The sequence below is a fragment of the Melanostigma gelatinosum genome (genome assembly GCF_949748355.1).
Source record: "Melanostigma gelatinosum genome assembly, chromosome: 4".
Taxonomy (NCBI): domain Eukaryota; kingdom Metazoa; phylum Chordata; class Actinopteri; order Perciformes; family Zoarcidae; genus Melanostigma; species Melanostigma gelatinosum.
In genome coordinates, this window is record NC_136637.1 from 24,619,685 (window position 1) to 24,634,305 (window position 14,621).

At 42.1% G+C, this 14,621-nt stretch overlaps 1 protein-coding gene across 1 annotated transcript; it reads right to left on the bottom strand.

Annotated features, from left to right (window-relative positions):
- Positions 1 to 2,021: 2,021 nt before the first annotated feature.
- On the bottom strand, positions 2,022 to 11,839 carry lmx1a (LIM homeobox transcription factor 1, alpha; the record flags this gene model as incomplete). The annotated part of the gene is made up of 7 exons (XM_079267611.1): positions 2,022 to 2,164; positions 3,441 to 3,626; positions 3,983 to 4,073; positions 4,454 to 4,531; positions 5,157 to 5,335; positions 6,064 to 6,284; positions 11,661 to 11,839. 7 exons carry the CDS (start codon positions 11,837 to 11,839, stop codon positions 2,022 to 2,024), a joined length of 1,077 nt encoding a protein of 358 aa, XP_079123737.1.
- Positions 11,840 to 14,621: the final 2,782 nt, after the last annotated feature.

Sequence of the window (14,621 nt, forward strand, 5' to 3'; positions counted from 1 at the left end):
CGGGCTCAATTGGGGGAAGTGGCAGAAAACCTCTGAGATTACCAAAGTGCCACAAAGTGTCAGTTTAGCACATTTCGTGACCAGAAAGCTGCTGTCACTGAGCGGTAATGAGGTGATCTATTATCAGTCTGAGTGCAATGTGTCACACTGGGCACTGATCCCACATTTAGGGGAAATTCACAAACACAGTTTTTTAAATTGAATTGCCTGAACTGTGACTCACATGGCGTTGAAAACATATTTCATATCAGGGCTGATATACGTTTTATACTTACCAATTTAGGTGTAAATCCACTGCCTGTTTAAGTATGGAATTTCTATTGTATGGCTGTATCTAATGCATAGAATCTTCCCTGTGTATTCGTGCCAATAGTTTACCCCCAGACTTGTGCTGGAAGTGGCCAATGGAGCATCTCCAGCAAAGCGTGTGCATCTGTCTTGGCGCTGCAACAGCATGAAGCCAATTATAGCGGTTAAAAGACAGAGGGTTTGTGGCCTGTGGTTGGCATGAAGGGTGCAATAAATAACCACACTGTCGACAGGAAACTGTTTGGCTACCGTCAGAATAATAATGAGGTTATTGCTACCTGCTGTGACCGTATGATCACGCTTTGATTATTTTTCTCATCCCACCCACTGCTGCTGGCAACCATATATGCGTGCCAACTTTGCACAGACTCGTGCACAAGAAGGGGGAAAAAGCCCTGCAGGTGACCACCTTGGCTTCCTTCCCTGATATTTAAGTCTGGCTCCTCTCCCTTCATCTACCTCTAAAGATACAAGGAACTACATTATGATAGCTTAGTCCCAACGACAAAGAGTGTTGTTCCACCTAACACATGTGCACACGCACACGCACATGCACATGCCAGACACTTAGAGCCGATACAGACACAGATACTCAAAGAAACACACACGCAGTATACTCTGCTGCACACTTCTCTAGCTCTGGTTGGCAGGAGCGTACCACGGTGACAGACAGTTAGATTGTTCCTGACCATTGACTTGCGCTCTCTGCTCTGCAAGGTCTGATTTCATAGTGGGAAATATGAGATGGGTCCAGGAGAGGGTTCATGGCTGGGGCAAGGAGGCACTCCATACAGTGGGGCTTCATATCTCTGTGTCACCCTGGGCATTCTCCCCTGACACAGCTTTCAGCCCCTCCGTTGTCTTGAGCCCCCACCCTGGGTTTTCTCAGCCGTCCTCCCCAGGATTGGTGCATTCCAGCTGGACACAGTGCCTGGGTGGTCCCCCCCGCCCCCCACCCTCCCGTCCTCTATGACTGGAGGAAGGAAAAGGCAGAAAAATGTAGCGAGGGCCTTTGACCGAGAGGAGCACAATGTGAGCGTTGATGATGGCGGCGTGGATGTGATGCTTACCTGCCACTGACCCATACAGCTGTCATAGCCCAGCATTTCACAATCTGATGATCCGCCCGACAGCCAAGGGAAGATGCCTCGCTGACCTGTCACCTAGATTGGACTGATAAGTACCGAGGATGGACTGACCCGGCTCTAACCCTCAGCATGAATACCCCGTCCTGATAATAAATCAGCCCGAGCTTCATGCTCACTATGCCACACATGCTATACTAAATATCCACTGTTTCATAAGCATTGTTTATTGATCCTTGTTGATTCATTCACGATGAACAGCATACACACATTGTGAGAATAAATACAAATACACACCCAAACAGTTATTTACATTAGTAGTCGTTATAATATCATGATCTAACATTCAAACATAGTGAGAGAGGTCCGACAGTATCGTGCATACACAGGAGCCTGTGTTGTACAGTGGGATTGTAAAGCATAAGAGGCAGTAGTGTAATCGTGTTTTCATGCACGTGCACGTGGTATATTGCATTGTGTCACAGTGTACCCACATCCCCTTGGCGGTGATTTTGCAACCACTTCTTCAACTACCTTGTGCACGGTATAGACAGATAAATGATGCGACCGGAGAGCGATGCAGAGTGAGGGAGACGTGCCGCTCCTCACTGAGTCCGATATTCAACCTCAGGAGGTGAAGTAAGAGTCCTGCATGGAGTAGAGACGGTCAATAGGGGTGAGCAGAGAGGAGTCACCCAGGGACAGGCAGTCGCTGTCAGCCACGTGGCACAGAGGGTCTCTGTCCATGTCGCCGTACAGACCCTTAAAACCTAAGGAAGACACAACATCATTGATCATTTTTTAAAGCGGCACTTCAACTATTTTACACATGCAGTTCTGTTTATTCAGCATGTAAAAACAGTTTTTTAATGTCCGTCTTCTGCTTCAGCCTTTGTTTTATCAATTTGACCATCTTTGACCAAACTTTATGGAACTGCTGCCTTAAGTAAAAACATATTTTGGAGAAGTTGTAAAGGAGTTTTAAAGGGGCAGTGTGCCGGATTTGATGGCATATAGCAGTGTGGTTGCAGATTGCAACCAATTGAATACTTCTTCCCCTCACTCCTCCCTTTCCAAGAAGGTGAGCAGCCAAGTGCAGAACAGTGGTAACGCGGCTCAGAGACTATCCTTACAATGATAAAATGACTTTAGGGGTAACAGAAGTCGGCGGCTGGCAGTACCACCAGTTTTACATTCTGCGGCTCACGTTACTGCAGTTTCACAAGTGTGCCTGAGAACTACAGGGGCCTTCAAGTACTGTAAAAACACAAAAGGCCCTCTAGAGCCGGCATTTGGTTTGTCCATTCTGAGCTACCGTAGAGCAGTGTAACAAGGAAGACACTATAAAGAGGACCCGCTCCATTTCGAAGATATCGAGGGCTCTTTTTAAGCCAATGAAAACATAGTTATGAATAATATTTTCCATTTCTATCAATAGAAATGCAACACACTGGCCCTTTAAAATAATTGTTGCACTGTACAAGGGATGGATAAAATAACAGGAGCAATGAAATCCAACACAAAATCCCGTAAAGGATGTATAATGTTCATGTTTTTGTGCTGGAGAGGTTTTTCATTCAGGTCAGTGTTGGTCGTTTTGTTATATTACATTGTACTCTAAGACGTAATTTAACTGTTATCTTCCACTATTTTGTCCATCCACAGTACAGTATATGGTTACCTCTGACATTATGTTGGACTGCTTGACAGAAAGTTGCACGAGCGTTTAATACAAAGTGGAGCATCTCCACAAATTGAATCGCATCTGAACAGTCACCAAGAGACAGCAAACCTTTCGATGGGACTCATGCTAAAAAGGAAATGAGAGCTTTTCTACAGCACAAGGACACAGAGCAGGAAATTGAGGTCCAAATTTGAAAAAAATAAACAAACTACTGTGTATTTAACAAACTCACGCTGACAACATAATACCATTCTTTTTTTGTTCACTCTACCAATCCCACTTATCACAAAACCTTTGTCGAGCATTACTTTATACATGTACTGTAATTCTTCATCGTGGTTTGACAGCTCTGAGGTGTTTACCGTAGGGGTGCATGTGGTCCCCTGGCATCTGAGGAGGGGTCAGGCCCTGTCTGAAGGGGTCCACGTCATAGTCCTGCGGCTCCAGCGTGGTGAGTCCCATCTGCTGCTGCTGCTGCTGCTGCTGAACGTGGCTATAGGAGGACCCCAGGTGTTCCAGCTCAGATGTCAAACCGCCACAGGAGGGCGCTGTGGGACAAACAAGACACAAGAGACACACATGAGTTGCGTTTACAGCCAGCAGTTGCAGTCATTTTGTGCCCTGTGCAACCTTCATGTTGCTTCAGCCATTTAGCATCTTCAGATGACTTTGGTGATTTTTAAAGCTCTGTCAGATATCTGGTATTCAGCTTTATCTGACTGTAATATAATGGTTTTTGTCTGCTAAAAGATACTTAAAATGGTACTTCTATAAAATGTTGGAAAATATAGACGTATTTCTTTTCTTTGTATATCAGTTTTTTATTGAAAGTAGAGACATATCTTACTTTTATCTTCAGCATATCATCTTGCATGAGAGTAAAGCTCTTATCAAAACATTATACCTGTGTGATGTGATGGATGCTCTCGCTGCTCCTGAGTTTGCTGCTGCTCCTGCTGCTGCTGCTGCTGCTGTCTCCTGGCCAGCTTCTTCATCTAAAAAAAAAAATGTAATAAAAAGCAGCAGGCATAAATCTCACATACAGGCCGAGTGTAAAACATTTGTATCACTCCACCAGTCCTTCTGCCACCCAGGCGTATGAGTGTGTTCACTCAATTACAAAGTAATAACAGTGAGGTAAAGGACATCTTTCAGTGGTGGAGGGGAACCACACATGAGCCCACTTTGTGAGGAAATATGGGGATTAATCTGCAGTGATCTCGCAGTGAGATGTCATCAGTTTCCTGTATGAAGAGATAACCAGGCTGATTTCCACTCTGGCATACAAACACGGTGCAGAAAGAGTCCTTTTATTAGTAGCGCGTATGACTGTTTGTGTGTGTGTGTGTGTGTGTGTGTGTGCACTTTGTATTACTTTGGCTCTTTGGTTCTGGAACCAGACCTGCACAACACGGACGCTCAGACCAGTCTCTGCTGCCAAGGTCTCCCTTACCTTGGATTAAGATTCAGGGGGAAAAAGGGGGAGAAAGGAAGAAAGGGAGGGGAAAAATTGGAGAGGTCACTTGACGGTTGAAAAAAAATAAAATCTTTTTTTCTCTCAAATCTTTCAAACAAGGAGAACAGGATTAAGCATTTAGGAAACATATTTTTGAAAAAAAATGAATACTTTTTTAATATCTGAAATTTTTGATTTTTAAAAGTCTGCTCTGTAATTTAGCTGTGGCTGTAGTATATCTGCCCATCTGCCTAACAGCAGTACAGCACTACTATATACAGTAGACAGCTGAACACATGGGCTAACTTCTATATTTTGTTCTGCATTGAAAAGTTATTTATTTGTTCTTTTCTCAACAGCATGAGAGCAACACGTGATTCAATAGTTTTCTGTCCACATTCCATAAAATGTAAGATGTCCTCACCTAAAAAAAAGATGAAACAACTATTGTTTTTGTAGGAATTACAGTAAGAATGTTGAGCGAAAAGAATAGTTGGGCTTTTTTGAGACCCCCTCTGTGCAAAAACACAATTGCAACGAGACCTTTGTCATATCTGGAACAGCAGCGTGGAGCAGGGCAGGAACTGCCTCCAGACTAGTGAACAGAGAATAAACACTTTACCTTTCGGCAAGGCTTGGACGAGACCTCGAAGGAGGCTTTAAAGGTCCGTCTTTGTTGAGTTGTCAGAATAGTGCGCGGCCTTTTGGGACGTTTGCTCTCCAGGTCTTCTGATCTAACTCGTCTGCATGTGACCCTCCCGGATTCCTCCTCCGCCTCCTCCTCTTCATCATCACTTCTACCTAGGGGGGCGGACATGATTGAAAACCACACGTTTATTCTCAACCAAGCGTTTAAATATGGAAGACAAATGTCAAGAGGCAGATAACACAATTTGCATTGTTTGCACTCTGCTTTTTCTGATTACGAGTTTTAGTCTAAGACTAAACCTCAACTTGCCTGATCTCTGCTTCAGTTTGTGGTTGCCTGCATTTTCCAGAATGCTTTTTATCAACCTAGAGTGATCCTGGACCCCTTGAATTTCTCAATGAACAGACAAAAGTTGAAGCCAGTGGTAGTTTTAGTCATAAATGTTTGTATAAAAGCATAATTTGATCAATTTAATCATATTGTCTTTTTAACAGCTAAGTTGCAGGAAACTTTACCACAAACCAGGGGCTTGCTTTGACATGGTGTTAGTGGCATGTTTTCATATTACTGTTGGGTTATTTACCGAAAATAAAATAAGACGATAAGACGTATTGTTAGTTCTACAAAATGTCGTGCTTATTCACATTCTACAAATTGCAAAGGACACACAAATCATGAACAATCAGTAACAAATAGTGTCAATAGTAGATCATAACAGTTCGCAACCATGCCCTGTTCTAAAAAATGCAACATAACTGAATCAAAACAACCCTTTGTCTTGTCTTTTCTAACCCAGTATTGCCTTGCGTCAGGTTTGACCCAGTGATTGGTGTACATGTACAAACACACGTACACAAAACAAACTGTACACAGCCTGTACCTGTGTCGGAGGAGGTCGGGCTGGCCACACACCGGTGATAGTCCTCTCTGGCACACAGCAGCTGTCCCTCCCTGAGGACACAGCGGTCTCCAGTCTGCAGGCGGCAGGAACAAACGCTGCAGGTGAAGCAGCGCAGGTGGAACACAGCGGCCCCTGTGCGCATCACCAGTTCTGCGGGAGAGATGGCCTCCGCACAGCCCCCACAACGCACTGCAAACAGACTGGAGAGAGGGATGGGTGGGGGGGGGGATGAAATAGAGAGAAACTGTGAGAGCTCAGTCAATAACAGAGAGAGATGCTTTTGTTTGGCTGCCGAGTGCTTGAGTATAAGCTGAGACACTTGAGGACCCCTCACACCTCAGTAAGAAGGGGACTCCATGAGAAAAGAGAAAATGCTTGGTTGACTTGGGGAATGTTGCTGAGTCGAGCCGTCACTCAAAACAACTGCCAACCTGACTTGTCCCCTCTCCTCCTCCTCCTCCTCCTCCTCCTATACCCCGACCACTCAGACACATACCCTCAGCGTGGCGGGTGTGCATCTTAGCGCCTGGCAACCAGGACTGGTGGGCTTAGCCTCAGAGACTGTTGCCGTGGCTCCGGCTGCCTTGTCCGAGGCTGTGCTCCTGGGGAGGCAGGAGAAAAGCCCTCGGCAGGCCATGGCTCCAGGCAGAGGGGGGGAATCAGGTGTCCCGGTGGGAGAGGCTGAGCCGCCGGTCCAATGAATTATCCGCGGAATTATCCCTAAGTCTGCTTTACCAGAGCGGGACAAAGACAGAGCCAGCCCCTGAAGCAGCAGGACCATTGTCCGCTGGCTGGCACCGCGGCATTTTGGGTCTGTCACGCAGGATGATGCGTCATCATTCTGGAGCTGGCGTTTGTCTGCAGACCTGACTGGGTCACCAGACCAGTCAGCCCAGAGGCATGAGAAAGTGACAGCGTTTTTTTCTCTCCATGTTTTTGTTTTCACATGAAAATACTTCAAGCGGCCCAAAAAGGAGAGCCTACGTATGTCACTGATTCAAGCTGAGATTTTGTATTTTTATTTTGCTAGTTTGTAGAAAACAATTGGAGCATTAGAGGGAAATCAGAAATGTAACTTTCTACAAAATATCCCCTAAATAACAGAATAATATTGTCCTTTTAATATTTATTTTATACTGGCCTCCTGTGAAGAACAACACTCATCATTTAATTTACTTTTTTTTTGCATTAAATATATTTCATATATAAATTTGTCATTTTGCTCAATAATTGAATTGTTCATTTGTGTGTTTTATCTCAAACAAATGGGATTATGGTTTTCAATGAAATGATGCTGTGTCACATGCTCTTTCAAAGCAAGTGTACCAGAAAGAAAAATACATTACATAATAATACATCATCAAATATACTGATTTCCTTTTTGTGGTGCGGCACATTTATGCCTGGAGCAGTTCTGACATAAAGGTGAAGACAAGCAGAAATATTAGCAATCGGGCATTTCAGTGAATTCAGGATTTCACATTAACTTTCAAGTGAAACAAACGTTGTGTTTGACTTCCTTTTAAATACATGCTGAATGGAAATTTAGCACAATATTTACAAACAAACAAAACCTCTGACTAAACATGAAGCAAACAGCCGGGTTGAGACATCCCTGTCAAACGGTCTGGAGCTGCAACATCCTAAAGACAAACATTGCTGGGACCTCTCACTGTTGCTGTGGGGTCTCTATGGAAACGGTGAAGCCCATTCCCAGCAGCTCAGGAGGGTCAGTCGGGCCGGTTGACCCATCCGAGTCGTCTGCTCACCACCGCCTCAATGGTATGTGCTTTAATATGACCAACATACCGTCTGCGATGTGTGCATTCCTGTGGCAACGCAAGATGCATCAACGAAACATTTTCAAAAGGAAGCGTGGCAGAGGAAATACCCGGAATGTTTCTGGGTTTCTATGATACAGCAAAGTGCTTGATCGGCATAAATGTTGCGAGATCATTCGTGTTTCGAGAATCGCGTTTCCATTATGCGCCTTGTCCAGTTCGTCTTATCGTACCCAGTATTCTTAAGCGTTGTTCATGCACAGGTAAGAGTATCTCCGATGCTTATGGAGCAGCTCAAGGTGTTTAATATTTCAGAGTTTCCGTTGACATGATTGGCCCAGAGGCCCTGGCAGGAGAGCGGGAACACTCAGTCACGCTGGATTTAGACGCGGCAATTAGTGACGAGATCATTACAGAGAAATAAGTCAGCAAAATCCTGCGCTCCTCCACACTGACTCTGGCCAGGGTCAGCCACTCTTAAGGTAGATGTATACTGTACAATACGGTGAGCGTTTGGCAGAAATACACACTCACACACACACTCACACACACACACACACATTGACTCCACAGCAAAGCCCTCCTCTCTCATTGTTCTTGCCCTGACTCCAGTGCTGACCTTTGACAGACAGACTGCTGGTCTAGTGGACAAGCAGAGACGACAGATCCTGTTTCTGGATCAGGTTAACCTGGATCCTTTGCTGCTGAACACACACGCACACACACACACACACACACACCAAAAGAGAGCGTGTATCAGATACAGATCTGCGGGTCAAGTGCACCACCAGCCAGGCCGCTGATCTGACGACCAATCTGCTGTCCAGTCCACCTGTCCACTGAACCGTTGAGCCAAACTAAGGCTACTGACAATCCGAGCAACCTAAGCATCCCATTGTCACGCAGGAATTTGCATGCTGCTTCATTAAATTACAGAACTGTCTGATGTATTCTGTGTCCTGTGTGACTGCATCGGGTCGGGCAAACAAACCAGGTGAATTACGTGGACAACATAAACATGTTAGGAAGATCAATATCTCTGACAATCTTCCAACGGATTGTTTTGTCTTAGGAAAAATAATTATCATCATATATAACTAGAACACTGCCAAGCAAGACCTTTTTGTTGTTATTACTATTAATATTAATATCATTCATATTTTTATTATCTTTATTTATTCTGTTTTTAGATATGGATTCATCCAAAAGACAAATGTATGAATCTTCCAAGGATGTCCAAAATAAAATTTACTTAAATCCATAAATCAACTGAAAATCTGCACGGTTTAGAGAAGAAATACGCAACACAATTGATATTATTGATGCAATTAGTTTGAATTATTTTATCCATACTGGATAACAAGATGTCTGTTTCAGCCTGTTGGAAACAGCATTTAGAATGTTACTTAAAAATGATTTGGAGGGGGGTTATTGTTTTTCTTTTCAATTTTATTTCTATTGTTATATTTTGTACACCATTGTTTGAAAGTGTTTTTTTTTAACCCATGGTTTGGGTTTTTATTTTGCTTTTGGTGTGCATTTGTTTATTCTGATCAAATCTGTATTTTCCTGAATACTGGGAAGGATTTGGTTTAAGTTTGCTTAGATATGAACTCCCGGCATGTTCTGGCATAAATATATAGAATAATCTTGACGTATAGTTAACAATTCTGAATATGTATAGCCTCTTGGTAAAATCATATGATGACATGATGATTGAAGAGAACAAAATATAAAACTTTGTTTAAATTGTGGCATTATTGTCTTTTAGCTTCCATGAAAAGGTCAAACCTGGTGGTCTGGCTGGCATCGATTTAGCACACATTGAAAGGGAAATCAAGGGAGAGGATACAACGTGTTTTTGGAGACAAATGTTGTCACAGTATGGAATAATTGTCACTTATGAGCTGGCTTCACACTATTCCCGTATCAAAAGAAGGGAGGGAGCAGAACACAGTCTGCACTGCGAGAGAAACACTGGCACACTTTTTAAAACCCACATCGTGGACAACAGTGGCGCTCATGTGTTATAAGGTGCCTTAACCCCAGACAGGACGAGCAGGGAGGTGGAGACGTGAGACCTCGGAGGCCGAGCTCTGGCACCAGGCCTCCTGCTAATTGGTCAGGTCAGATATCTCACGGTCGGCTGGGCGTTGTCCCATTGCTCGACACAGGGGCTGCTGCGAGCAGAGCTTTCCAGATGCCGCGGCACATAACGCCAGGGCTCATGGAGCGCACTGTCCCCCAAAATAAGTTCACCCCATCCTCAGCATCTCTCTTGTGCACCAGACCTTCTGGCATATGGCTCCACTCTGCTAATTACCTCTCAGTCCTGCTCTTTTACTCTGTGCACGCTAAGCACTTTGAATTGTGTGCTTTTACAATCCACTTCCATTCACCCATTATAAATTTAAATGTTGAAATTATTGCTTGGTCATTATACAATTTTTTTTCTTCTTTTTTTTAATGATCTGCTCACCACCACTGCAGAGTGATTTATTTGACTGGGAACATGGTGGTGGGGAGCGCTTTGGACCGGTAAGTATAACACTTCTTGTTTCCCTGCCTGCTTGGCAGAACGACCGTCACTAAATTGTTCATAAATAATGTGAGCTGCTGCCTGTTGGGCAGTTTTTGGCTCTTGTTTAGGTGAGAGCATGTTTTGGAGAAAGAATAAGGGGATGAGGCAATGGGCTGGAGCTGGGCGATGGGTGATGGTAGTGGGAGGTGGTTTTTTGTGTGTGTGTGTGTGTGTGGGGGGGGGGGGGGGGGTGATGGCCGCCTCATCGAAGAGACCATATGTTGTCCCCAGCTTGCAGTTGCCACGCCAATGGGCCTCGAAATTTTAACACATTTTGACAATGTGTCAGTTGAGCTCTACCCCTGGTTGTGTGCTGTGTGTTTGTTTGTGTGTGTGTTGTCTCTGAAGGTGTTACTGTGTTATTTTGCGTGCGTGTGTGTGTGTGTGTGTGTGTGGATGTACACTATGCAATAGTGCGCTCACATTCCAGCTCCCTCGCCACCCCTTCCTCCTCCAGTCACCTTGTTCTCTTAGTGCACTGTGCCAAGTTCCCTGCAAGTCAGTTTGCACCATATGCACGTACACACCTACACGTGTGCACATACACACACACACACACACACACACACACACACTCATAACACAATACTTTTGCCATAAAACACAGTAAACCATGCAAAACTAAGTAGGAATAGATGTGTTTAGTTGTGTAAAGTAAAGAGTGTCTAAAGAGAAATCACTTATTTCACAACTCTCTCTCTGTCTTTCTGTCTCTTTCTCTGTCATTCGCAAACACAAACACACACACACACACACACACACACACACACACGCACACACGTTCTTAGTCAAGGTCAGATCTGGACAAGGGTTCCGTTGTCAAAATAGGCTTAATAGCGCACAGTAATATTTGGGGCGCAGGCCAAAATCTAAAATATACAAGTCTATACTGTACATGCCAAAGCGAAAACTGCATCATAACAGGACCAGAAAAAACATTTATAATAAAGAATTTAAACAAGAAAAAAGTGATTATTTTAGCACATTACAAACATTTGTGATGAAAACTGTAATGAATATATATATATATATATATAAATGTATTCATATGTCAAAGTATAAAATCAGATGAGTTTAGGACAATCTGTTTCCGTTGGATGAAGGTGAAAATGAGCTTCTGGGTTAAAAAGTCAAATGTACGTGTTTTATCATTTTTCGGCTGTAGCATCAGGAGAAACCCAAACAGCAATGAAGAGTCGGAGATCAGCACTCACTCAGCATAGTCCCGCTTGCAGTAAAGTTTGCGGTCCCGCAGAAAGCAGGAGTTACTGAGCGCGTCGCCGCACGCCGCGCACCGCACACACTCCTCGTGCCAGAGGCCGTCAGTGACTCTGAGCAGGAATCTGTCTCTGATCAGCCGGTGGCATCCGGCACACACTGCCCCCTGATCCATATCTGCAATGATGGGGAAATCCTTTAATTAGAACACTTTTCCAATCAGCAGGACGCAGCTGACATATAGGCTGCTAATAGGCTGGACAAAGTTTGATGGAGAGGTCGTTAAACTGCGACTTTACGTCGTTGTAATGGGAGGGAAAGGCTGGTTAAAAAGGCATCTTTTTTATTAAAAAAGTGGGTTTTATATATTGAGACGTCAAGTGTTTTTATATTGTTCCTGACTGTTAATTTGACCAGATATCTGATGACAATGTGCCAAAATAGTGCTAAAAATACATCAAAAGTTAAATTCATACTCAACATTTATTTTTTAGGTCAGACTATTAGCTAGTAGTAAAGCTTTAAAGATCATGTCATCAAGTTTTACCTACCTAAGCACAACACCGGTCGACTCACCATTACTGGAGAAACATTGTCAAAAGGCCTTTTTTTGACCAAAGATAATTGATGGTAAATTAATATAGCAAAATAACAGTTTAAATACCGTTTTGTAAGTTCAAGAAGGCCATACCTGCAAAGTGCGAGTTTCCAGACTGCAGAAAAGTATTTTGGTTCTCAACTCTTCAGATCTCAGAGCATCTCCGGCTCTCAAAGTCCCGCTGCAACTTGCTGCTCGGAGCAGAGAGCGAGCAGCGCATCAAAGTTCTCTTCAGAGCTTCCGACGACCTTTCGGAGTCCACCGGTATTGACTATTTAGGCTTTCTATCAATTATCCTATTAGGAGTGAACGGGAAGGACGGAGAGAGAGAGAGAGAGAGAGAGAGAGAGAGAGAGAGAGAGAGAGAGAGAGAGAGAGAGAGAGAGAGAGACTTCCTGCAGGTGCCGGTTACCTCCCCCCTCCTCATCCCCTCTCTCTCTCTCTCTCTCTCTCTCTCTCTCTCTCTCTCTCTCTCTCTCTCTCTCTCTCTCTCTCTCTCTCTCACTTTCCCTCTGTCTCTCTCTCCCCACGTTGGATGCTACAAAGTTACTATACGCACATGAAAGGTTTTTTTCTTTCATTATAAAGAAATATATAGTGCTCAGGAAGATAGATAGATAGATAGATAGATAGATAGATAGATAGATAGATAGATAGATAGATAGATAGATAGATAGATAGATAGATAGATAGATAGATAGATAGATAGATAGATAGATAGATACATAGATCGAGAGATAGATAGACAGACAGATAGATAGATAGATAGATAGATAGATAGATAGATAGATAGATAGATAGATAGCTAGACAGACAGACAGACAGACAGATAGATAGATAGATAGATAGATAGATAGATAGATAGATAGATAGATAGATAGATAGATAGATAGATAGATAGATAGATAGACAGACAGATAGATAGATAGATAGATAGATAGATAGATAGATAGATAGATAGATAGCTAGACAGACAGACAGACAGACAGATAGATAGATAGATAGATAGATAGATAGATAGATAGATAGATAGATAGATAGATAGATAGATAGATAGATAGATAGATAGATCTATCTCTCGATCGATAGATAGATAGATAGATAGATAGATAGATAGATAGATAGATAGATAGATAGATAGATAGATAGATGGATGGATGGATGGATGGATGGATTGATAGAGAGATAAACCATATAGATCTCTTTTAGACTTGCTTTCTCAAAAGATCAGATATGTTTTCAGTCGAAAAATATAAAGAGTTGTGTAAAAAAAGAAGAAAAAACCCACTAAATGCTAGAGCTGGACTGATCATTCATTTTGAGGCCTACACAACATATTTTTATTGAAGTATTTTTTGATGTATTTACAAACACATGTTCCTCATTTTGAGCATTTCTTTAAAGTACTGCAATGTCTTGTGAGACGACATATACACTGATTCATATATATATATATATATATATATATATATATATATATATATATATATATATATATATATATATATATATATATATATATTCCGATAAGTGAACATAAGCTGATTCATAACTTGTTTTTCATATTTTGATGTCATTCTTTACATTTACATTCCCATATAACATCACCACCACCAGGCTTTACTTATTCACAGGTCTTTGCTGTGAGGAGTAAGTAAGGTGCTGCTGATGCAGAGGCCTACAGACTGGAACCACGATGAGGATGATATTAACCCAGGCTACTGTATGAAGAAAGCAGCACCAGGTTGTGGCGTTTACATTCCGTGCACGCCATCTGGTGGGCAACAACTAGAACTGTATTTAACGGACAACAGTTGTTTCATCCATTTTTGATGTTTTCACTCAACAGAAAATATTTATGAGCTGCTTTTGTCTGTGGAATTACAAAAAAAACAAGATTTAAGCAGATGAGAAATGTGATATTCTGTCAAGAGATTGTATGTTTTATATGTGATGTTCTACAAGTTTTCATGATTTTAGGTAATTGTTTAAGTTATATCTGATAGACCCTGGCCTGGGTGGATATTTGGGTTGAACATAATGGCATTGGGTCGTTATTTATGATTTTTTTAAATAATAAAATAAATAATATAATTCAAAATTGTGTACTGACACATTTTCTCTGACACTGATATATATGTATATATATATATATATATATATATATATATATATATATATATATATATATATATATATATATATATATATATATACTATCTGCAAAAATGCAGTTTCAGAATATCAAGGATACAAATGAACGATGCATTTGGATATTAAAGGCAGCTTTTGTTCTGATACTGATATATATCAAACAATATATATCAAACAATATTTATCAAATAATATCAAACTGTAT